Genomic DNA, 25,029 nt, shown 5'->3' with positions numbered 1-25,029 from the left:
TCTGCGGTGGCGGCGTGCACCTGCAGAAGGCAGGACGGCGGCTGTCGGGCAGGGCCGACATCCCGCGGCGTGCCCGTGCCCGTGCCCGCTCCCGCCAGCGCCGCCTTCCCGCGCGTGCTCGCTGGGAAGCGGCGGCCGGCCGAGGATGGGGCGGGGGCGGAGGGAGTCTCCCCACGCCGCCGTGCCGAAGGCGCTCGGCTGTTTCCGTCGCTCTCCGGCGCCGCCGCCTTTCCCCGCCCTCTCGCCGCCTGCCTGGGCGCCCGCACTCCCGGCGGCGCGGCGGGAGGAGGAGGCGGCGGAAGATGGCGGTGGGGATTGGCAGGGAGGAGGCGGCGGCAGCAGCGCTTCTGCGAGCGAGCCCGTCGGCAGCCAGCGCCGGCGCGGACCGCGGCTGAGCAAGGAGCCGGCTGGGGCTGCGCCACCACCGCCCTCCCCGGCGCCGGACCCTCCTCCTCCTCCTCTCCTTCCCTCCCTCTCTCCCTCCCTCCCTCCCTCTCGCCTTCCCCGCCTGCCCCGGCCCTCCGCCCTCGCGCCCGGCCCGGCATGGAAGCTGGCGCTCCGCCGTGTCGCTGCCGCCGCCGGCGCTGAGCGGGGCCGCCCGCCCGCCGCTCCCGGGAGCGGGGAAGATGTCGGACACCAAGGTGAAAGTTGCCGTCAGGGTCCGGCCCATGAACAAGAGAGGTGAGCGGGGTCTGGGGGCGCCCCGGGGCGGGGGCGGCACCGGAGCGCGGCGTCCCCCGCGTTCTGCCCGGGCGGGCGGGAGGACGAGCCCCCTGGGCCGCCCCAGCCCCTCGCTGCCGGGGGAGCCGGCGGGGCCGAGCTGCACCGGCGTGCCGGGAGGAGGGGGGTGCGCTCGCCCTGGCTGCAGCCCCCCGCCGTGTCGCCTTGCAGAGCTGGACCTGAATACCAAGTGCATCGTGGAGATGGAAGGGAACCAGACTGTGCTTCACCCGCCGCCTTCCAACGCCAAGCAGGGAGAAAGGTAAAAGCCCGCGTCGCCGTGCCCCGGGTGAAAGCCCAGCCCCGGCTCCTCCGCCTCGCTTGGCTTTGTCCGGGCAGCAGCGGGGTCCCCAGGGTGTCGCTCGGTGCTTTTCGGGGCTGCGGCGGGAGGGACAGGGCGAGAGGCGAGCGCTGGCCGCGGCTGCTGCGCCGGGCTTGCATCCATGGGAAGCAAGGGCTGGTTCTTTACCTGGCTTCCTGGGGGAGTCGGTGGTACCCAGTGTGGATACAGAAGATCCCTGTTAGTCTCCCAGGTTTAGAAGTTGATTCTTGATTGACTGCTCAAAAAACGAACTGTTGATTAGGTTAAGGACTTAGACTGTGTGTGTCGTTTTCAGAAATTTCCCTAGAGTGTAGGCTGTTAACAACTTGGTGTAACCTGTGGGGGAACAAGAAGCAGAATCTGATTTTTATGCTAGTGATGGATTCTTTTTTTATATAACTTTGTTTACTAGGTTTTAACCTATTTGCATTTGAAAAGGCTGTAATTGTTAGATCCTTTATTAATTCACTGTTGTTCTGTGAAGTAGCCTATGAGAATATGCTAAAATAATTTTTAATCTGGCATTTAGTTGTGATGCCCCAGTAAAGAATACCCTTGGAAAAAATCCAAAATACCAATGCACTAGACTGTAAAAATAGATCAGAACAGGAAAAGATTTCTTTCCTTTGAGGGAGTGTGGGGAAAGACAGGGAGGTGCAAGGGGAATAGTTATGTTGTGCTGGTGTGTTCACTTGTTTTCTTATCTGCTGGGTTACCTGTTGACTGCTCAAGTTCAGTTGATCTGTTAAATGCATTTAATGCCAAGGAGTAAGAAGTCATTTGGATGGATATGGAGATTTTTAACCTAGCACCTTCCTACTACTTAAGCCTTTTTAAAAAATATTTTTGACTCAGTTCATAATAGTTATGACGAAACTGTAGTGTGAGAATATTTTTTTTTTTTTTTGCAAAGTATCACGCTTTTATAGCTTTCTAGCAGAAAAAGTTGAGACTTTTCTATTTTTGCATGTCCAAGGTGTGAAGGTGCTTCTCCATATTACCCAGGTACTAGAATATAGCTGTAATCACGCCAGTTTGTTTTAGATCCAACTTGCATTGTCTTCAGAACCATTGTTGTGGCTAAAGTGCTGGCCTGTATCTTGAAAGGTCTGTGTTTGTTTCCTGCTTCTTTCAAAGATCTTTGTGTGATCTTCTATAAGTTGTGCTGCCTCTCTGGGTCTTTGCAGCTCATCTGTGAAATGGAAGTCTTGGGGGTTTTTAAAAACTATTTTATTTTAGAATGTATGGGTTTTTTTCAATGAACAGGAGTTTATTGTAGTGCGTATATAGCTTCTATCACAACACTGTTGTAATAAGAATAACAAACTCTTCAAAGTGAGTGAGATTGACAGGTATGAAACATAAATTATAGGTCTCTCAAGTCTATTAAAATAGTGGTTTTTAAATCTTAATTGTTTTTGCTTTATAAACTCTAAGGGCCAGGTAGTTTACTGAAGAGCTGGTAACGTGGGACTTTTGCTTGTTGTGCACATTGGCCTGCAGGTATTCAGTGACACTGAGAGCTTGTGTGTCTTTGTGTTTATCAGGCTTTAATATCTATAAAATATATAAATTCTCTTGGTGGGAGCAGGCGTCTGTTTCTACGTTAAGAGCCTTATGGGTGAGCTGTGACGCTTGTGTGCGACCTCACCGTCGGCAGCTGTGTTGGCAAGGGATAGCTGTCCTGCTTGCAGCACAGTGTGAGGCTGGAATTTGGCTGGCTGCTAACTTGTGTGTTTGAAACAACTGCCAGATGTGTTATTGGAAAGAACAGTCAGAAATACTGATCAGAAGTAACTCTCATTAGTGCAGACAGATAGTTTGGGTGCCTGCATAATGGCAGACTTTGCCTGTAATCTGTCAAAATGCCTGATGGGCTTTCTGGGGCCTCATGAACATCCTTAGGTTCCCTTCCATGCTAAACTGCTGATTTATATTTTTTACTCAATATAAATAGTTTAATTTCTCATGATGAGAAATGGATTCTGCCTTTCTATGTGTACCCACCATGAAATGTCTGTATAAACTGGCTCTGAATTGCTGAGTAGCTGCTGCTTGTACTTGGATTGATGCCTTGGCAGGGTTAGAGATGTCAAACGGATTTTTGGTTTTCTTTGTGTAGCTTGTTTTTATATAGCTTAACTGGATTTTTCTTTCAGAGCAACCATGTCATTTGCAAAAATGATTTAATTTGTTAGGGTGATTAATTGATCTTTCTCTCTTCTATGCATTATTTTAATATTCTGTTTAGTCTTACCTTTCCCTTTTCGTGTTTTATCTTTTTATATGGAAATTTCCCTTTTCTAACTGAATGGAAGTACAAGTTTGTGCTGCATTTTGGAATAAGAATAAGTAGCCTTCTAAAGCAAATTTGGTTTCCAGGGCTTTTTTTAATTCAGCTGAAGCCAAGAGACTATAGGGTGTAGGGAGTAGAATTCAGGACCATGCTCTTTATTTGCTTTGTTCTCTCAGATATAATTTAAAAGGTACTGACCGAATTCTCTAAAGTAAAATTAGGTAACTCTTTAATAACTATAAAATTATAAAATTTGCTCTTGGAAGAACATCCAAGGTTAGGAAAATCAGATTTTACTAGCTTTGCCTATGCTATACGGAATCTTTGAATTAAATCTAAATTCAGTTGCATTATTTTAATTAGGCTGTAGGCATTATTAAGGATGGCTCTGAAGGATTTTAGATGGGCAAGTAATGCTAGTTTTACAGGTGATGTAAAAGGCCTAAAATCCCAGACAGTGCTGTCATTTGTCCAATTTTCATTATTGTGTTAGAGGTAAAGTTATAACCATAAATTAGAAAAGGATTCTGACTGCATCTTCTAACTGCTAGACCACACAGCACTCACACCGTAATAAACACAGCTACAAAATAGTAATTGTTATTAAATGCAAGTGTTCTGTCTTTTTATAAGCAGCAGGCCTGCTGTTGCCTACCGGCACGACTTTCAGTGTTCTAAACTAATGAAGAAGGAAAACCAGAACACAGTAAAACTGAACAGTCTGAGTCTGAAAGGCACAGGAAAATCTTTATCAACTGAAATAATAGGAGACAGAGTTCAAAAAGGAATGGTTTTCGTTAGCTGCTATCAGGTATAATCTCTGGTGCTGGCAAAGTTTTTGGAAGTTCGTTGTTGGACTTCATACCTTTAACCCATGTTTTGCTTTTACTGGTAGCAGTAATTTCCTTTATACGTGTTGAAGTGTGTTTGTGTGTTCTTTTACTTAATTCTTATATCTCTCAGCCATTTTCTTCCCAAACCAATATAGATTTCCAAGAAAAAAGGTTTCTGGGGACTCTCTGATTTTTCCTTTCTTTACCTGGAAACCTGAATTTCCTTTTTCAAAGTGCTCTTTTCACGGAAAAAAAACACCTATTCTAATTTATAGTGTTTTAGAAATGGGTATTATGTTTCAATTGAATATATCCTGCTGTCCTGCTATAAATGTTTTTATTTGGTTGTTGGTAACAAGGTGCTGTATTAACTATAAGATAATTAGGGTATGGAGTCACAGACAATCCTACAAAATGGTTGAGTAATTTTTTACAATGGAGATTTCACATCTCTATGTCTGCTAAAGATCTGGCTTTACATTACGGATGTTATTTTTCAGTAGGACAAATGAGGTCTTGCTGGGTTGGTTCCTCCTCTGTTTCTGATTGTCAAAATATGCTTTCCTTCCTTTCCTTTCAGCTACACTTTTTAGCACATAGGATCTGAAAAGTTTTATTTTAGCTCGCTGATAACAGTTCTTCATGACATGATTTTTCCTTTAGTAAGCAAAATATTTGTCTTGACAGAAGTAAACAAGGAACCATGGAGACAGTAGAAATGAAATGCTATTTCATCTGTAGCTTTAACTGAAACACAAATTCCTTTATTGGGCAATTCATTCCATTAAAGCACAGTAGCCTATTGCAAACTTTGCTTTAATAAAAATCTCAGAGCAAAAAATAAGAAAGAAGTCCTCAGATTGTAAAGCTGAACTCAAAATTTCACTTTTTTTTTCTAAAAGTATTTTCTTGCCTGTCTTAACTCTTAAAAAAAAAAAAAAAACCCAGCATGATATGACTTGTTTGTTCTGTGTTCTTCCATCCTCATTTTGATAAGACAAGTAGCACCAAAGCCCAGTTCTACTTAAAAACCCCCCTCTTCTCAGAGTGCTGAATTACTAAAGATTCCAGAATATATGGGGGCTTTATTTTTTTTTTTCATAGGTTTAAGCTCTTTAATAAAATAAATAGCTGGGAACAGATGTGTATGCATCTATCTAGTTTTTGTAGGTCATAATACTTCCAAAGATTAATATCTGAAGCACAGATTTCATTCCTAGGCAGCTTGTCCTAAAACTCTTGTTTCCAGAAAACAGCTGTTGCTCCTTCTGCTTTGGAGAAAACATGATTTTGGATGGTCTTTAGTACATGGTCCTTCCCTTGGTGGTTGAGGTACTTCATAGATTTTGATACGTTGCTTTGGGTGGCATCAGAGATGAGAGAAGAGTGTTGTTGGAGGCCTTCATGATAATGATAACTTTTTCAAATTGAAACTTCTGGAAGCTGAAACAGGATAGCTGCAAATTAGTTCCATCTCTGTAGGAATGACCAACCAGATCACATCTTTGATTTGTGAACTTCAAATTATCACCTGTCAGAGGTGGATCATTAAATAGTAGAAGGCAGCAACTTTTATCTTTGCAGGAAATTGTAAAAGTAATCTGACTTTGACCTGTCCAACTTTCCTGTTAGACATCAGTGTTCAGGATGTGAACTGTTAGCTTTGAACCTTGGCAGAGGAGGTGGATTTGAATTATGAAATGTGTGGTTGGAAAATGTCATTTTGGGAGCTACTTTTGAATTACTTTAATCCGTTCATGCCTTAGATGCAACACTAGATGCAGTTCCTTGAAACTGCTGTTTTAAAATTCCATGTAATTTGGAACACAATGAGGCACAAACTTGTAGTCCAAAATGCTGTGTGATGTGGCTCTTGGTTCTTCATGAGGTGACATTAACTATGAGTAAATGGTTATTTTACCATTTTTATAAAATCCAGACTGCTGATAGGACCTTGTGATTTGCTCTTTAAATGTGATTGCTAGAGGAAACTACTGTTGGAAGCTGTTGGGATTGTGGGTAAGCAGCCTGTAGTACTTAGCTGGCAAAATTTCAGAATAAAAATAGATAAAGCATTTGAGGAGAAGGAGAACTCTTCTTAGAATGACCATGTTTAGGCAACTGTTGCTTTTTAGTCATTCTGTGCTTTTGGACTACTGAGTGTTACATTCAAATATTTCTGAGTAGAACATAGTTGAATGAGGTGCAGCTTCAAACCTGTCCAGTTTTTCTCTTTTACTGTGTCAAAAGTACCTAAGTTGTGGGACAGCAAAATATGTGTGAAAAGATCAGGAGGTCTATAGACATGCTTAGCTTCTGGGTTTAGAAAATACAGCTATGCATGCAAATGTTTATTTCTGCAGCCAGAGGTATTTTTGAGCTCTGGATTACTAGTCAATACACCTTGAATTTGTTGTCAGTTAAAATGAATTATGAATTTTTAAGAATTGCAGCTCTCTTTAAACAGAGAGGGTTTTTTGTCCATTTTGGGTGATGTCAGGACTAAAGGAAAAGTTTTATTTTCACCTCCTTACCCCCTTAATGTAAATAGAGACAGTTGTTTTGCTTTGAAAACAAGATTCCTTGCTCTGTTGTGCATCTGCTAGGTTTATTAAATGTGCACGTGGTAAGACTCCAGACTTCTAATTCACTGTACTGTAATAGTTAAAAAACTTAGAATTAAATGATGCTTGTAAACATGTTGTGACCCAGCTGTGGGTTAGATTCAAGATGCTTCAGGAAGTGCTTAAGAAGTGCCAGTGCTGCAGAACCTGAGCTTGGGGAGCAGCAGTGCACACCTGTTGCTGTGAAAGGGTTATGGAGCGGCGTAAAAAACAGCAACAAGACACTCTCTTGCTTGGTGCAGGAAAGAGCAAGAAAGAGCCATTTATTGAAGGAAGCCATTGCCTTAAATAAGGCAGTTCATGCAAAACAAAATACAAAGACATCATTGGTCAGAGAAGGAGACACCTCTTCTCCCTGGTTTTCTCAGGGATCTTGCAGGTGTTCATCTCTGTTAAGATTCTTTCTCTTGTGTTTACAGTCAAGTAGTAGTGTCTAGCTTGGGAAAAATCCTAGCTGAGGCTGAGAAAGTTTCATGGCCTGAAAAGGACTTAGAACTTGAGAAAAAAGGCCTGGCAGACTTTGCTTAGGCCCTCAGCAGTGTCCACACACACCAGCTGCCCTCCTGTGCAGGTCTGTGTGCCGAGCAGAGCTAGGGTGTGAATTTTGGCACAAAGTTTCAGGGATGAAGTGAATCCCTTCTCAGTCTGGTCAGGACTGCAGCATGTGCAGGCAGGCAGCTGCTGTTCAGGCATTCAACATGGTGGTACTTCTAGTAATAAGATTCGAGCTAAGTCTTTAAATTCACCAATGCACTTGTTGCTGTTGTGTTTGAGACTTTATCAGATTTGAACTCCTGCGTTCCTCTGGTGCAGACTGAGTAGTGGTGTCTCCTGCATGGACAGACTTTCCTGAGTGATGGGAAAGTAGTGCAGTGCCTTTGCTTATTTGGCCTGCCCTGGGCATGGTTTGAATCTATTAATGGAAACAATTACTGCCTGCTCTAGCAAGATGCCAACTGCTTGTGCATGTGTTCTTACTTAACTGAGTAATTTCTGTGGTTGTTTGGTATTTTGAAGGAATTTCTGTTACTGATGGCAGAGTGAAGTGTTACAAGAGGAAGTGCAAGGGCCATAATTTTGTCTAGCCAGTACCTGACTTTGTATGTTGATATGAAATTGGTCATTGGAGTCTGAGGTTTGATGGAGCTTGGGGTGATCGTGTGAGCCTTTGTGGTTCTTCTGTGTGAAGCTTGAGATGGGTGTTTGCTGGGGGGTGATAGAGGAGCCCAATAAGTTATCTTAGAATATGAAGGTCAATGAGAAAAGTGCACTGCTGACAGGAGTTGGAAAATCAATGACTTGAGCTCAAGATACCAGTGTTGATGAAGAGCAGGAGTTACACTGGCTGTTTTCAATGCCAGAGGAGAGAGTCCTTTTATGTAATTTCTCATTTGGGGTGAAAAGTGAGTAAGTGGCTTTCTGATGATATTGTGGTTAGTTAGTGTTATCATCTGTACTTCTGGCCTTTATTTTTGATAGTTGCCTTCTCATATAGAAATAATAGTTTAAAAACTCCACCCTCAGCCATCAAAACATCTATGAATTCATAACCATATCCTGAACTAGGATATTCTGTAGTCATCAGCCACACCCTTAATTTGGCATTTTACATCCTAAATAGAGACATCTTCAGATACATGCTTACCAAATACTCTTACATCATCTTTGGATATTGTGAAGCTGGTGGCTTGTAAGGTAGAACTTTTTCAATAGGAGGAAATTGGAATATTCTGTCTCATTTCACTTGGATCACTATAGGGAAATCTGTGTAGTCATAGTCCCTCATGAAGTCCTTTACATGCTTATCATACTATAGTGACATATTTGTTATTTAGGTGTTAAAACCCAGGAGAGACATTTATACCACAACTACTGTTTTGACAGATTAAGCCATGAATATATTTTGGTACTTATTAATGGTACAGGGTTTATTTTGAGGTGCATCAGTCAGCACAGCAGTGGAAAGGTGTGCCTGAAACATTTCTGGGTGCTTGTGCTAGTGCATGGTAACTAGCATGGTTAATGATGATGCTGCAGGTGGGTGCTGAGAGGCTCACTGTGCACTAGCAACAGGTTCTTTACTCAGCTGTTCCTTAAAAACTAGTCTTCACCAAGCCTGTGCTGCTGCCTCTTCATGTTCAGTAACAGCACAGATACCAGGCTAGTAGTGACTGGAGATTCATGGTGTCACCCCATCTTCTTTTTGAAGTGTGTATGTATATTCCAAGAATTTTAAGCATTTCATAAATATGAATCAAAGCAGTTGCTGTGGCTGGAATGGCATGCTTATCTCTGCATGTACTTAGGAAGATACTGCTCCATATGTTTAAAAAAGTACCAGGGTGCATCATGAACTGTAAACTTTTTATGAAGTAACTTGATGCTTTGTTTTAAAAACACATCGCTGAAAATGTCAACCCTTGAATATTTTTTTCTAATTTTTTTTCTGTTAGAGAATATTTTAGGCTTACAAATACAATAAAAATACACATCATATTTTATTTATTGAGCTTACATTTTCTTAGTTTATTCCACAGTCTCTTTTTAAACACAAATGTCAATCCCAATTAAATAGTGTACAAAAGTCTCCAGCGAAGATTAAATTTTCTCCTAGTCTAAGGCTTCAAAATTCTGAATCTATCTCTTGAGCTACTACAATAATTTTTCTAGTGTTAAATACTAGTATGTGGAGTGGTCTGTTTTGCTTAATTCTTCCATGATGACAAGGAAGAGCAAATCTTAGATAAGAAACTGGAGGATTTGATACTTCTTCTCATGGTGGTTTCCACTTTCTGTCTCAATTATTAAAAATCATGTCCAGTGTAGCTGAGGTGGCCTTTCATTATCTTGATTCTTTCAGAGTTGAAGCAAAAAAGATCATGTGAGATGGGAGGGGCAATTTATCTCCCAAACAAATTGACTTGTATGGTTACTGGCAGTGGCTGCAATGTAATTTTAAAAGCTTCAGAGTTCTTATTCTTGTTGAATATTTACTTTAAATTCAGTTTACTTTGTGATTCAAAAGCCTAGGCTTGTTTTACAGTTGACAAGCTTTTGCAAAAGATAAATCAACAGAGCATTCCAGTGGAGGCACAGAGCTGGTGGAGGTTCTCTGTTGGCAAAGCTGCATGGCCCTGAATGAGTGGTGTCCTGTTCTGCTTTGGAAAGTTTCTTTGTCAGCATCTATCAATGTGAGTTTTTTAGATATGCAGTGTGATGTGAGTCTGCAGTGCTCCGGACTTGTTTTGGCTCAGTAGTGCAACCTCCCTAAATGATGCAAGTCCTAAACATGTTGATGAGTTTTGATATTTTTTCCTTCCTGTCATACTGTGTTGTCATTCTTTATTTTGAGATAATTCTCAATTTCTTTTAGAGTTCAAATACATTTTCAGAGAATTTTATCTAGCAATATCTCTGACAGACCGAAATAGAAATTGGCCATTTGGTGAAACAGAGAAATGTTTGTTTATTCAATGTATGTAGCTGAAGACAGTAATGCATTACTTATGTATCCTCTGAATGCTCAGCAACAAGTAGTTGAGTTTGAATATGTTGAATATGTTTTCTTTAAAGAGACCTGTGCAGTTATGTAAGGGAGTAAGAGCAATAAGTATTTGCAGACCTCCTGCACTTTACTGTTTTATTACATTGAGATAAAAATACGGTTCTGAAAGTTTTGTTTTAAGTGTATAATGGACCATCATCCCAGCACTCATGTTTTGCTGTTTTGAAGCTTCTTTCTGGGTTCATAGCAGATACGCTATTCTGAAAAAAACTCTCTGGAAGGCAAGCCAATACTTTCCATAGTGCCCATTACATTTAAAAAGAAGGAACTTTTGAATAGTTCAAATTCTTCTGGTGTGAATCTAATCCTTGTACCTGCATTCTTGATAGGAGTGCCCTTGAGAAATGCTGCTTCAGTGTCTGCAGAGAAACTGACACATAAGGTAACCCAAGAGATGGCTTGTTAATGGATTTGCTGCTGATGTGGTAGAATATATAGGGAAAGGATACTTGGGAACCAGGATAATAAAAGGCAAAAGAGAACTGCAGAAATGTTTGCCCAACAACATGATGAAATTACTTAAAATACATGTTGGAGAAAATAAAACCAACCAACATCTCCTGCCTCCCATCCTTGCCAAAAAAAAAAAAAAAAAAAAAAAAAAAAAAAAAAAAAAAAAAAAAAAGCTTTTTTTCATCCTCCTGAAAACCTGGCATTCTCTGGGGTGGTACTAGTCTTCATGGGTGTTCTGGTTGAGATCCAAGTTGAAAACAAAAAGGAAGATCAGTTATTGTAAACAGACCACTGAACACTGGACATCTTGCTATGTAGCTTCCTTGTCAAGAGCTTCCAAGTCCTTAGAGTGTGTTTATTGTTTGAGGTGTTTATAACATTGTAGCTAAGTCCATGACATGCTTTAGTGCATAGCTGTAATCCATATTTTAACACTGAATTTTTACTGTTTATTACATTAAATATCATGAATGAGAACATTTTCAAATTGACTGTGCAATAATTGGAATAATTGGAGATAACTTGTGTGTCCATCGAAAGGATGGTGAATTGTGTTTGAAGATGAAATATTTGTGTTCTCAGGTCCCTTTCAATGCAACAGTAACTTGATTCTTTAAATAAATTTAGTAGATGTTCTGTCTCTCTTAGCATTGCAGTTCCGTGATTGGATTCCTCTTTACTGTCAGAATTGGTGGGTACTGGAAGGAGATGTCTGACTTCCACATGGTGAAAGTTAGAAGTTAGCTCTTGACAGTTCTATTTTCAAGTTCCCAGCAGGGTGTGGTGGATGAGTACTAAACCTGGAGAGACATCAGTCTAATCTGTCTTTGTTTACTCCTTGGGGCAGGCTGCATCCTCTCAAGTAGTTTTTGAAGTTTCAGTTTTGCAGATGTGAATGTGACAGTGGCACTCTTTTTGTCAGAAATGCTAATGCTGCCCTTGCTGCCGTCTGCACTCATAGAAGTTTTGTGTGTGTTCTGAGGAACATGGTGTACCTCTGTTTGGAATTTCAGGATGTCCTCTTGCAACTTTGGGCTAGTTTAAACCCAGAAATTCAGGTTGGCAGGGTCGAGCGGCTGAGTGCCCTTAGTGCTTTGCAACACAAGTATGTTTTCTAAGTTAAGGTTTTTCTGGTGTGTGCTCTGACCTGTACTATTGGCTGCTATTTCAGAATTTCTTACCTGAATGAAGAAGAAATCCATGGCCATGTGCAAGATAGATAAAATAGACTTTGAAAATACTCTTTACTCACATGACCAAGGTGTGAAACTAGTTTTATTAAAATCTCTCTAAGCCAAATTGATCTTAATCTGTCATCCTTTGTCTAGGAGGTTGTTGTAGGATGACTTCTGAAGGATCTCATGGTTCAAATGTTTTTCTCAATGTATTGGCTTCTTCATGGTTCAAAAAGGAGAGGCAAGTGAGCATGCTTTTGCTCAGATGGGAGAGGGAAAGTAAATGCTGGGTCTTTGTTGACTTTGAAATGGGATAATTTAAAGTGAAATTGCAGAACTGAATTTTGAATGAGGAATTTTTCATTAACAGTGTGTTCCAAAGAAAGAAAATAGAAATACTGACAACAAGCAGTTGTTCGTAGGAAAAGAAAAACTAAAACTTGCTAATTTCATTAATTTCAGGAAACATTTGGAAGAGATAGGAGTCTGACAACCTGTTGACTAGTAGGTCTAAGGAGCAATGTCAGAGTTCAGTGAGCTGAAAGTAAGTGTTTGATTTGACCAGGAAACTTGCATATTTTTTCCAAATAATGGTAGAAATATTTAGTATTTTAAATACTTTTGTAATTATCATTCTACTTTGCTTCCAAAATTGAAGAAAATTTATAAATTTCCTGCAGTACTTTTCCTCTTAACAGAAGGAGCAAAGGCTGCTTTGTGTTGGTGTCCTGTGGCATTTTTGGTTGATTGGTTGGTTTGGGTTATTTTTGTAGTTTTTTTTGTCTTGAAGTACATAATCAGAAAGTAAAGTAATCAGAAAGTATTTGAAATGAGATACCTGCCTTAGCTGCTGCTTCTCTTGTAGTATGCTCTTTCAGTTTCATGTCTCAGTTTGCAGGTGTAGTAGATGAAAATAAATTAAGCTGGTGTGGAATTACTGATCAAACAACATGTCTTAGCCATTTTTTTTAGCAGAATGGCTATTTAGGCAAAAAAGGAGACAGCTGACTCCTTATTACGTTGACATTTGAGAACTGAGGGTTGCTCTGACTTAAAATATTAGTGATGATGGTCAAAGTGGAAAAGCTACACTGAAGAATCAGTGTGATAAACATTTAAAATAATTTTGAGCTTAATGCTGTATTTGTCAAACCTGATTGTTTGCAATATTGTTCCTCACCTACTTTGCTCCTTCACATTCCTTATCCTAGTGTTACTAACCCAGAACTGCTGACCTCATTAGTGCTGCTCCCTAATTAATATAATGCTTATCAGAGTTCAGAACCTGTGTGCCCTTTCATATGACTTTTCAGGGGGTTTCAGACTGATCTGCTTGCTCAGAGTCTTTCTTGTTCCTTAAAATATGGCTTTGCTTTCTCTGTTAAGGATCTTTGTCAACTTTTTGAGAGACCATGTGTAATTCTGCTTTATTTCTTCTTGTTTGTTTTGTGTAACTATTCACTATGCAGGCAGATCCCTGGGTAGATCATTTAGGCCGTGGGTTATTTATGGCAGAGATAATTAGCTGAGTTGCAGCTCCTGAAACAGAAGAATTGCAGCTCAGTGTCGTGGAAGTTTAGCTGATAAGCTTTGCAAGGCCTCAGCTCCTCTGTGCAGAGTCAGATCAGGAGACTCAGTGCTGGACTCCTACAGTCTGGGTGTCTAACAGAGCTCCATTAGCCCGTGCTGCCCATGCTGTACCTGGTGTTTGTGGCAGTGTTGGAGTCAAGAGCAATGCCAGAGACAGGAAAGGGCAGCAGGTAGGTGAGTGTGGGCCTCCACTACTGCTCTCCTAGTTCAGGTGCAGATGAGCACATGTTCAGGTAACGAGGCAAAGCTGATGAGAATCTCCTAAAACTCACATGTGAGGACTGGCTCATAGAGCATAGAGCTATCTCATGGACTCCATGGTGTTGATTTGGTGTTTGAGAGTACCTGTAACATGCTTCTGAGTGCACACTCTGTTTTCTGGGTTTTTTTGTTTCCAGAGTGGTTCAGCCTACTGCTGTCATGGGTAGTAGAGCTGACTGCAATCGCCACGTGGATGGTACTAACTGGAACTATAAAGCTGTGTCTTAAGTAGTATTTAAAGTATTTTGTTGAATACTAGAAACTAAGTAGTCAAAATACTTTGCCAAAAAGTGAGGTAACACTCACTGATTGATTTAAGTACAGCTATTGACCTTACTGATTGCTCTGAATGTTAAGTTTAAAGCACACTTATTTGCAGTAGCAGCAGAAAAACGATTATCAGGAGGGAATATGTTTTTCACAGTTTTCTCTTTCTATGAAGGAGACTTTCCATTGTGTAACTGCAATACAGCATCACTGGCAAACGCTTCATATCCCAGTGCAGAATCCCAGAACTCCCTTCTTAACTGCCTCTGAGTGCGTGCCAGCACAGGCCACAGGCTCTCCTGCAGTCTCTGGGTCAGCATGCAGGGGGCTGGGCCCACTAGCCAGGCCTGACTTATCACCCTGCAGGCTCTTTAAACATACAGAGCTAATCCAACTACACCTTATAATTTCTGTTCAGGCAGATCCATAGATAAAGTTTATGCCTTTTTCTGTTCTCCTCAGGTTTAACTTCCTTCTTTTTATACCCTTCCTTCTCCTGACCTTCTATCTGCATTCTCCCATGCTCTTTAAAGATACCATATAAAGTGTTATCTCTAGAAATGAGGGTGCTTCAGAATAGAGCTTGAATGCTGTTAGCAACTCCCAGCAGCACTCTGCTGCTTACTCTAAATGGGAAGCTTTGATTGCATTTAGTCATCTGTAGTTATTATGGTAGTGTATATGTCACTTGTGTCTCAGCTCTTTTGTCTGTATTCTGTGTTTCACTCCTCTAACTTCTCTTATAATAAGTGCTCACTGGCAGGGATTGGGGTTTTTTTATCCTATTATTAACTACTTTGTAGTTAATACTACTTTTGTATGCTAATTGGTAAATATCTTTCTCCTGCTCTGAAACTTGTCAGGGCGGACAGCTTGATTTGATTTTAAGATATCTAATTTAGAGTTTGGTTGCCTTTTGGGTTTTGTTGGTCTTTTTTTCAGCTGCAATAAGACAAATCTTATAAAGGAATAACTTTTTTCATAATTCAGTTGTGCTTAGTATGCTGCTGCTGAATGAAAAGGCTTCTGCGTTTCTGCAGGGTAGTATAGACTCTCCCTCTCTTGACCTGGAGTGCTCCTTTGCTCACTGTATCCATGCTGAAGCTGTGCCTTTTTTAGTACCTAATCAGATGCTTTTCCATTGCATGAAAGGGTCCATGCACCTTTTCTGTTTTTTTTTTTTTTTTTTTTTTTTAAATTTTTTTTTTTTTTTTTTTTTTTTTTTTTTTTTTGCTTTGTTTTATGCCGTGAGTTAAAAAAAAACAAACCTGGCTGGACTCTGGGTTTTTTTCCTACATAATAAATCAGCAACTAAATAGCTATAATTCTCACAGGTAATGGCAATGGGAAGATATTTAAAAAAACTTCTACCTTTCAGTATAATAATACAGTAGTTTTTCACTCTTTGTAAACAGATATTCATAAAAAGATAAACCTTTCTCTGCAGTCTGAGATCACAGCTCAAAAAACATTTTGATGGGGTATTGTTAGCTGCAAGGCAAAGAAGGAAAAAAGATTCCAGTAGTAGTTAAAGAAAAATGAAAAGTTTTTAAGAAAGAAAGATTATCATATCTTTAAGATATTTGAGCTGTATATAGGCTTTGAGTAAAATTCCATTGAGAATACTGCATGTTGTTTGAACACGTGTTTTTAAATGTCAGAGTGAATGTCTAGAGAGAAATGTCTAGAGAGAAACAAAGTGTTTAAGAAAAAAAGTTTTTTCTGACAGCAGCACGCTGTGCAGGCTGTCAGAGTTCCTGTGATTATGGCTGCTATCAATAAAACAATAAATATGAGAGTTGTAGAACATAATAAGTCAGTTTGGGAAGGTGATTATGATGACTGGCAGTTTTTGAGTAAACCATGTCAGGAATTAAGTAGCAAAGTTGATTTTGTCAGTACAGTGATAGGACCTGAAAAGATGCAAACTGAAGTTTTTGTTAATTATTATAGCCCTGCGGAATTTTAGAGGATAGATTCTTTATCTCCCTATTTCCTGTTGTCAGTTCATTGTGTCTGTACTGTGTGTCACTGTATCTCTTGGAGCTTAACACCAGTTGCTGTGGTGGAAAAGAGTAGATGTATCCATCTTTCTTGTGGCTCTGAATGTAAGAATAGTGATTTTGCCACCAATGCCAGTGTGCCAATGCAAATTCACTGGGCAGGTTCTGTGGAGAGAGAAGCTGTTGATCCCAGCTAGACATTTTTCAGAGCAAAACTTGCTTGGACTTGTTTCAAGCACATTGCAGTGTTTATGTGCAAAGCAAAGTGTGGAATAAATTGGTGACCAGAGATTTGGTGAAGCATGTGACAGGAGTAGTTGGGCTGGGCATGCTTGTGTGAAATGTTGGGTTTTTAGAGAATGGGACAGGCTGGAATTCAAAATTGAAATAGATTTTTAACGTGCCTCTTAAGTCTGTATTTGAACTGGGTTTTGTTTTGTTTGGAGTTTTTTTCCAACAAAGGATGCAAAAGCTTAAATATTTCTTTTCAGAGTTTTAAAGTTTACAAGCTAAAAGCCGAAAGAAGAACCCAGATATTTTAGTTAGCAAATCTAGTAGTAAATTGTAGATCTCTGTAGGTTGTATACCAGTTGTGATTTTAAAATACTGTAAAAACAGTGCATTACTAGTTTTAGTTTGGACTTGATTTTTTCATTTACATGGTATTTGATATAATGTTTTAAAAGTAGATATCAAATAGCTCCTATTTTCCATCCCTTTGCCAGAATTGCCTTTTCTGAGCACTTAATCCTCTGGGACCTCAAAAACAGGTGAAGATTAATCAGTTCTGAGTATGTTCTTGCTGTCAGAAGGATATTTTTCATCATGTTCCCAATTTTCTTTGCACAAAGTGTTCCAGCTGTCTTCATTCAGTAAAGATACCATAAATTACAAGTAATTAACAGGTCAAATCAGATTATGATCTGTGGGTTTTCTTTTTGAGATGTAATGAATTAAAATGTCTGTTGTAATCTAATAATTCTGCATATGACATGTCCAACGTGAAGTAGTTTCTGAAGAAGAAAAACGTATTGTGAATGCTTTTTCATATTGAACATTTAGAGTTTAAAAGGTCAGGATATGAATGAGTGCTGAAATTCAACAAGTTGATGAGAGGCCAGATTACTTTGGCTTAGTAGTTAAATCTCTCCCATGTACCTTCTTACTTCTGGCTTTTGGAAATGAGGTGCTGCATAATTTTCTGCTGGAAGTTCCAGAGCTTTTCCACAGAAAAGTGAGTGAAACTGTAGACCATTAGCTTGGACTGGATGAACAACTGACCTTGAACTCAAAAGTATGATCAGGTAGTGCCTTGCACATCAGGTGAGGTGGCATCTCAAGTTACTACCCTTCAGCTGTTTAATACTGTGCCCTGAGAGGTAATGCCAATGTTGATGAGGTTCTTTGTATTTCTTTTATTTTTATTTCAGCTGTAATACTTAGGTTTTAAATAAGAATATTTAAAAATAGGTATTTTAATATTGATAATGGTAGATGGATAACTTCATACAAGAAACAGAAGGTTCCATAATGTACTAAAGACTAACAGCTAAAACCTCAGGTCCAGTGAAGGGTTTGTGGTGGGGGAGGGGAGGCTAGAAGTGCATTTAGTTATTGGAAGAAACTGCTGAAGGAAAGAAGGAGTATATCTGCTAACTTGAGGAAACAAGATATGTCTCTCCTTTTGCCTTTGATCACCTTGTGCTTCTCTTGTTTCTGGATGGTAAGTGAGCCAAGTCAGTCTCCTTTCTGAAGTGTGGACAAAGCTGGCATGGTGGTTACTATCTTCTGACTTTCTGGTATCACAGAAAAAATCTTCAGTCTTCAAGGCCTGCATTAAGAACTACACCTGCAAAATTTTTTTCTTTAATACTGTGTCTCAGGTCGCTGATGGTATGGAATATTGGTCAGTCATGAGAATTACAGTAAGAAAATTTTAAAAATGTGAGCAGTTTCTTCTGAGTCACAGTATGGGATTTCCTAGGTTTGAGAGAAAGTATGTGATAATACATTTTGCTAACCATCAAATATTAGGTGCTAATTTAATTATTTTTATTGCCCATGTCTATCAGCTGGGATCACCTTCTTTCAAAAATAGTTTTTCCTTTGGTGTTTGTCTGCCCTGTGTGTTTGGGCTCAACAGTTTAGTGAAAGATAAAAATCAGAGATGACTTCTAAATATGAAAAATTGGAATCACTGTCAGGCAGGTTGACACCACTGCAGTGAGTACAGCTTTGGACAGAAGCTGTAGGAGGACAAAAGCTAAAAGAACATTGTGTATTATGAGCTGTGTCAAGAGGGTTTCTTATAAAATGTGTAGAGGAGAAAGAAAAGTTTTGGGGGAGCATGATAGAATCAAAAACTGGTAACAGTTCACAAGAGAATTTCTACTGCATTTTTACATTTAATAAGATAAATTAAACTGTTCAAGTTGTGTTTCCTTGGTGTTGGTGCTTACTGATCCCTACAGAAATGTTGCTGTTGCTTTAGAGAGAAAGGGGAATGAAAGGCCGACTACAATTGTTGTTAAATTTCATCCTGTCTCCCAGATTGTGGTCCCAAAATTCTGCAATTTGCAAGCAGAGGAGCATAAAATTCTCCAGTGTATATTTAAGATGACAGATCGCTTGAGCAATCCAGTAGTTTGTCTCGTCTGTTTAAATTATAAAATGACAAAGTCTGAATCATTGTGTAAGTGATGGTTGAGTGATAAAAAAAACTATTTCCTGAGTGCTTGCTTCAGAGATGCTCATTCTTCAACTGCCTCTAATAGCATGAGAGAGGTCTCTGATTTTAGAAATTACTCCAATTTGTGTACAGGAAACAGCATATTGCCTTGATGGAGCAGCTTTTCTGTTTTTTTAAAGTAATTTTGGCTCAGTTGATAGGCATACTAAAAAAAAAACTCCAGCATGTAATTGTGAGGCTTTTTGTGGTTGTTATTGAAAACAGGTGCCAAGTAAATAGTCATGCTTTTTTTTAAATGGTGAAAAGGTTCATGGAGATGCTTAGTCTTCTCTCTGAGGTAAGCAGAAACTTTGCTATGCAAGACTGCTGTTAACGAGCTCAACTTTTATTATTGCCAGCTGAACAAGCAGCTCAAAGCAGCTAACAGAATTTTATATTAGTCCTATACCAGCTGGAGTCAGCACAGATGGCTGTAATAGTTTCCATCACAGTGCAAAGATAAATGGCTGCTCCCTTGTAAGCATGGAGGAGTGTTAAATAGAGATCCCAAGTAATGTATTTACTAGTACTTACTAAGACATACTGAGTATCTGTAAGATCGAATCCTGAATGTTAAATTTCTCTGAACATTATGATAAACTGCCGTGATGTGAAGAAAAGCACCTTCTTCATAAATAATAAACTTCAATAAGGAAGTGATGTGTTTGTAAAGAGACATGGTTTATGGATCAGATAATGAATATGTGCAGTTACAGTAAATTAGAATCATTAGTGTCTTGGATTTGGAGGGCAGAATTGCTGGGAAATGTTTTATTTTTCCTCAGCTTGTGGAAGAGGTGCAGAATAGAGACAAGGTTTCACACAGGGACTGCAGGAGGTTGTAAATAGAATGGTCAGTGTTTAGCATTGGAAGAAAAATCCTGTGGTACAAATTGAAGCTTAGATGAGGTGATTTAGTTGGAATTGGGTCAGAAGGCACTGTCTGCTATTGGAAAGGGAAAATTGCTGTAAATCCCTTATCACAATTTTCTGAGATTATGGAAGTAATTTACAGTAATGAAGAATAGATGACTTCTAAAAGCTCTTCAGGAATCAGTTTGAAAAAAAAAGTTCTCAAAAATAACTTGTCTGTTTTGACTTTCTGTAAATGCAAAAACATTTGAAACTTGTTTTCTGAAGAAATACATCTGCTTGTGTGTTGTTTGGGGCTCTTTTAAAGTTTTTTCCAGACTGAAGTATTCTCTAGGTTATGGCATGGAGGAGAACAAACCATTAAACAATTGCTTTGACTGTGGAGCACTTTGCAGGATGTGGTAAAGCAAACAACTGAGCAAACCTGGAGGGCAGAGGACTTTTTCATTCTTCCCTGCCAGGGTCACCAAGCCTCCCCTTACTGTAGGCAGCAGGCAGAATCTCTGGTGTCTCACACAATCCTACAGGTAAAATGAAGTGAGCATGTCTTTGGATTACAGTTGTTCACATAAGTTGGTTAATGGTGTGATATACTGGAAGAATATTTCTAAGGTTGAGGTATTTAAGAATTCTTAGCACTTTTTCCACTGTTAATCTAGTGTTGCTGTTGGCAATGAAAAAAAAATGAAGGTAGGCTGAGTGTACGTGTGTCTGCTGCTGTTGGGCACAGGAGACAATCAAATGTTGCCATGCTGTGCCTCCCTTCTGGAGAAGAGTCATTGTCAAGGAATAAAATTTTAAATTTGGCTGTATGTTTATGTGCCAGACTGCTAAGTTTTGATACCAAATTAAGGTGTGTAAGAGCAATAATCTTTCATTGAGCAAAATCTGGGGGATATTTTACTGCAGTGGACAACTCAGGTCTGACCATGAAAATATGATTGGCATTCCCGGATTCCTGAAGTATAGTCAATGTGTAGAGTATAATTTCTCTTTTTGTGTTGCTTTTTTTTTCCCTTTTCTTCATGTGTGAGGTGTGTTTTTGGAAGAGAGTTGCTATTAGTGAATTGTGATTTTTTTTTTCTTAAGAAATACTTCTTTGAGACAATTCTTAAAATGGGCCAAGACAAGCTTACTGAAATTTTAGGTTTGCAAAATATACTTTTAAGCTGCTGAGTTTGTTAGAAACAACCACTTCACCCAGATTTTCCTGTATTATTTTTCCCTGCTACTGGCTCCCCCAATAGAAACATACGTTTCCAAAATCTCTCTTGAAGCTCCTTGCTTATGTGTCTGAAAGCTTAACTAGGAGATGGCTATTCATATTGCAGTAACAATAGGTTTAGTTTAGATGTACTAAACTGCTCTCTAGGATTAGCGTTGGATGGATTTTATTCCTTTGGAAAATTACTAGCCAAGATACCAAGTTTACCAGGAGTGCTGCCGTTTGTCCATTGTTGTTGTTTGTCCTGAAGCATGAAGTAGATAAAATGCAACTTTAATTTAAAGTTCTTGCTGTTTTGCAATCTGATGCAGACACATTTGTGGTCCCATGGTTTTATAGGTAGGTGCTGGAAGTACTCTTAGCAGCAGAAATGCTGTGTGCCAGTACTCATTGTACTATTCAGAAGTTAGACCTTTTCCTGAAGTTCTCTGTTTGTTTCTCTACTTTAAAACAGAGAAATTAACAATCTCTGGGGTCGTGAGTTTTTTTTTGTTTTGTTTTGTTTTTCTTCTGGGCCTCTGATTAGCATAGTAAATATTCTTGAGTTGTATCACTTTTTTTTATTTTTTTTTTTTTTAACGTGTTTGCTTCACTTCCACAGACTTTCCCTTTTACTGTAATCTAGTGTTATGTTTGACTTGAAGTATGAAACTCATGGGTACCAAAAGGTCTGGAAGGATGGTTCAAGGACTGGGCTGCTATTGAGGCAAGACTCCCAGTTAATTTTCATGTCAATAGTTAGAAAATACCAATAAGGAAACAATTGCTTTTGTTGGTAATTGTTCCTTCAAATGCTCCTTTGAGGCTGTTCCTTCATGAGGAGGGCACGTGCTTTGCTGGAGAATATTCCAACAATTTTTACCACTGTTTTTCTGAGGAGAGTCTTTTGGAAAATATTAATTATCTGTGAAGTATTAAATACAGTGTAAGAAAGAAGAGCTCATCTCCTGTGCCTCACATATTCAGATGATGCTGAGTGTGCAGTTTTGGTGTTGTTTGTTGAGCATTAATATGCAGTATATACACATAACATGCCCCAGGACACAGACACATGAGTCGGTTAATCCATGGCATTTCAAGCACTCTGTTTTGAAAGATTGCAGACACCTCGTGAAACCCCTAAAGGTGATTTGACTATAGAAATATGACTGCGTGTATCTCTGGATGAATTCAGGCTGCATTTCTCATGCTGAAGTTCCTGCTTTTCAAGGCACAGTCCTCTGTTTCTCATATTTCTGACAGTGTCTGGTCAGCATATATACCTGATTTGATCTAAGGTTATTACTTTCTCTTTCTGCTCTGGATTCATAAAGCATTATTTCATTAAGTTCTTGGGAAATCTTGTAGTCAAATACTGAAGGGTGATGTGTCTAGCCAACCATTGGATTATCATTCACATTATTGCAGCTCTAAGTTCTGTGTCACAGTAGCTTTTTTCTGCTTGGTTTTATAGATATTGTATTTTCCCTGTGGAACAGACTGGCTGATTTACACATTCTTTTCAGGTATTTTGGAGAAACACCCATTCTCTCACCTTGTATTTCTTTAATGTTGATCCTGTTATGTGATGGTATTCTTGCAGAATATGAATTTTGCAGAATGCTGGGTTTCTCACCAAGAACGCCGGTGAGTTACAGAGCTTTCCCCACACACCCTTATCTTCTGTTCATCACATCTGACTGGACTGTTGCTTTGGAAACCGTTGTAATGTCGCAAGTGACTTCATTATGATTAAATGAGGGGAAAAAAATAGAACAAAAGAGCACATTCCTGCTTCAACATGCAACTTGGAAACTGAAACTGTCTCACATACATTCTCCGTAGTTCAGAGCACTTTTTGGTAATGGCACAGATCTGTCCTGCTAGTCAGGAATAAAATCTATACTTCGAAATTCCTGTTATTTATTTCCTTTAAATAGACTCAGTAACCAGCTAATGTATTTACACATATAGCTGGCTTATACTCTATTAAAAGCTGTGCATGGTTTTGTCAGGAAAAGAACTGTTTAGTGTTTATACTTATTTGTCCGTCACAGAGACTTAATTATTGTCTTTAACACTGAGAATGTTGTAGTTTCCTGTTCTATCTGGGAGTATTTTCTATTTATTTCTAATATCTGTATAAATATTTGGGTTTCTGAAGCAGGTCTGTGAGTGCAGCTAAACAGAGGATTATAAAAATGTGCCAGAACGCTGCAAAATTTTTGGCACTGTCTCAGCATTGTTACTGATCTAAAGAGATTTCCATGTATTTTGTGGTTATGTTGGAGTTTTTTTTCTCTATTTACACTTAATAGCTTGTCTAGTAAATTTAAGTCTTCAATGCTATATGGTAAATAAATGAAAGAAGGAAAAACCAGAGTTATGATTTCCTAGACCTTCCCCTTAGTGCTCTAGAAGCTGTTTGCTGAAGGTCGTGTCTAGTTTTCTAAGTATTAAACTCTTCTATTTGTGCAGCTTGCATTCAAAACCATAGAACGGTCAGGAGCCAGATGAATGATGGTTGCTTGGAGGTGAGAGGGATGGGAACAGGAGGAGACTCTGCAGGAGTTCCCACACTCCTTGGCACTATGGTGTATGTGCAGTGCTGGTTGGATGTCCTGCTGTTAACTCTGGTCCTCAGCTCTGGGTGTGAGTCTCTCCCTGGAGTCTGCAGTAGCTCAGTGTGCTGCTGCTCAGGTGCCAGTGCTGTGCTGGGAGTCTCTCCAGAACAGGTTACTGAGCCACCAGCCAGGCCTTGCTCTGGGCCTTCCTTACAGGGAGGGGGGTTGGCAGTCAGAGCACTCTTTGCTCCGCCTGCTCCTGTGCCAAGCAGAAATCACTAACAGGTCTGCAGAAATTTAAAGTGCCTGGCATGGACAGCTTGATAAGTGCCACAACAAGTGAAGATAGTCTGGGATGTGTTTAAATCCAATTTTCTTTCGTTCATTCAACTTTATTGTCACTGGTTTGTGAATGAAGTGGTTGATGTGTGAGATAGTGTTACAGAAGCTGGTGAAGTATAGAAAATAAGCAAGGTGTGAGACTTGCTGCAGAGACATCAGACTAGTATTTTTTCTTTGGCTAAAATATGAACTGCTAAAATTGACATTTACAGCCACTGATAAACTTTTAAGTCATTACTACTTTCAAGTAAATTGTCGCTTTCTTCCCTAAGTGTCCCAACACCTTCCTTTTTTGGCAAAGCAAGATGAATAAGCTTATCCTGAGTAATACATGAATTATCTTTTCCATTATCTCTCAGGAAGTTCTGATTGTTTCTGAAACACTGCGTGCTACTGATCTGCTACCTGAGGAATGTGTCCACTCCCTCTATTGTATAAGTACGTGGTGTAACCATTAATATGAATCTGTTGTTCGCTTGTTCTTTCTGGAAAAATAATTAGCAGTATTGAAATAATATGTTCTTTTTGTAACAAAAATATTTTTTTCTAAATGTATATTTTTGTCATCTGTCTAGGTAGCTGCAGATGAGCATCATATCCCTGGTTATCTCTGCATACTATCATGTCTTTTTGCTTTTGTGGCTGAAATCCTAAATTAATTACTGAATCATAAATTCTAATCTTGATGTTGATCAAGACAGCCTCTTAGTCATGGTATTTCTGTACCATAAAGGAAAAGTATTGATTTATCCAGAAATCTATGCATATTCCTGGATAAATCTTATACTGATAACACTCACATACAAAATATACACTTTTTTAGTCAGAAGTCCATCAGAGTAGTCCATTGTGAATTATCATCAGCTAAATAAAAGATAGGATATGTAAATAGGTATTTAATTCACAAAATTCAGATGGATTTATGTTACGGAGCATATTTGGTATTTTTAGCAGATACATGTTGAACTGAGGTACTGTATTTGTGAGAGGCCAGTTCTTTCTGAATTCTATTTATAGGCTGGCCTGGAATGCTCACATGATGATATTGTTTGTAATCTTGGGTGTTTTTATTGCCAGTGATGCTATGGCAAAGAGCTTCTCAGTATTTCCATTATACAGTTCTATTTCTAAGCTGTATACCTAGTGCCTAACATAAAGCTTGGCTTGGAGGTTGAAGATGTGACTCTTCTGCAAGTGGAATAAATTCTG

General features: G+C 39.4%; 1 protein-coding gene across 3 annotated transcripts in view; it reads left to right on the top strand.

Moving 5' to 3' along the window:
• The first annotated feature begins 290 nt into the window (after positions 1–290).
• The window catches only part of KIF13A (kinesin family member 13A), a 104,027-nt gene continuing 79,288 nt past the window's right edge, over positions 291–25,029 (top strand). For all 3 annotated transcript variants that reach the window (XM_056483941.1, XM_056483940.1, XM_056483942.1), the window contains exons 1-2: positions 291–681; positions 892–982. In XM_056483941.1, coding sequence (XP_056339916.1) covers positions 627–681; positions 892–982 — 146 coding nt within the window. In that variant the 5' untranslated portion in view covers positions 291–626. The remainder of the gene's footprint in view (positions 682–891; positions 983–25,029) is intronic.

This window comes from Oenanthe melanoleuca, chromosome 2 (assembly GCF_029582105.1).
Source record: "Oenanthe melanoleuca isolate GR-GAL-2019-014 chromosome 2, OMel1.0, whole genome shotgun sequence".
NCBI lineage: Eukaryota > Metazoa > Chordata > Aves > Passeriformes > Muscicapidae > Oenanthe > Oenanthe melanoleuca.
The sequence above is the reverse complement of the archived record's forward strand: the minus strand, read 5'-3'. Positions and strand labels throughout refer to the sequence as shown.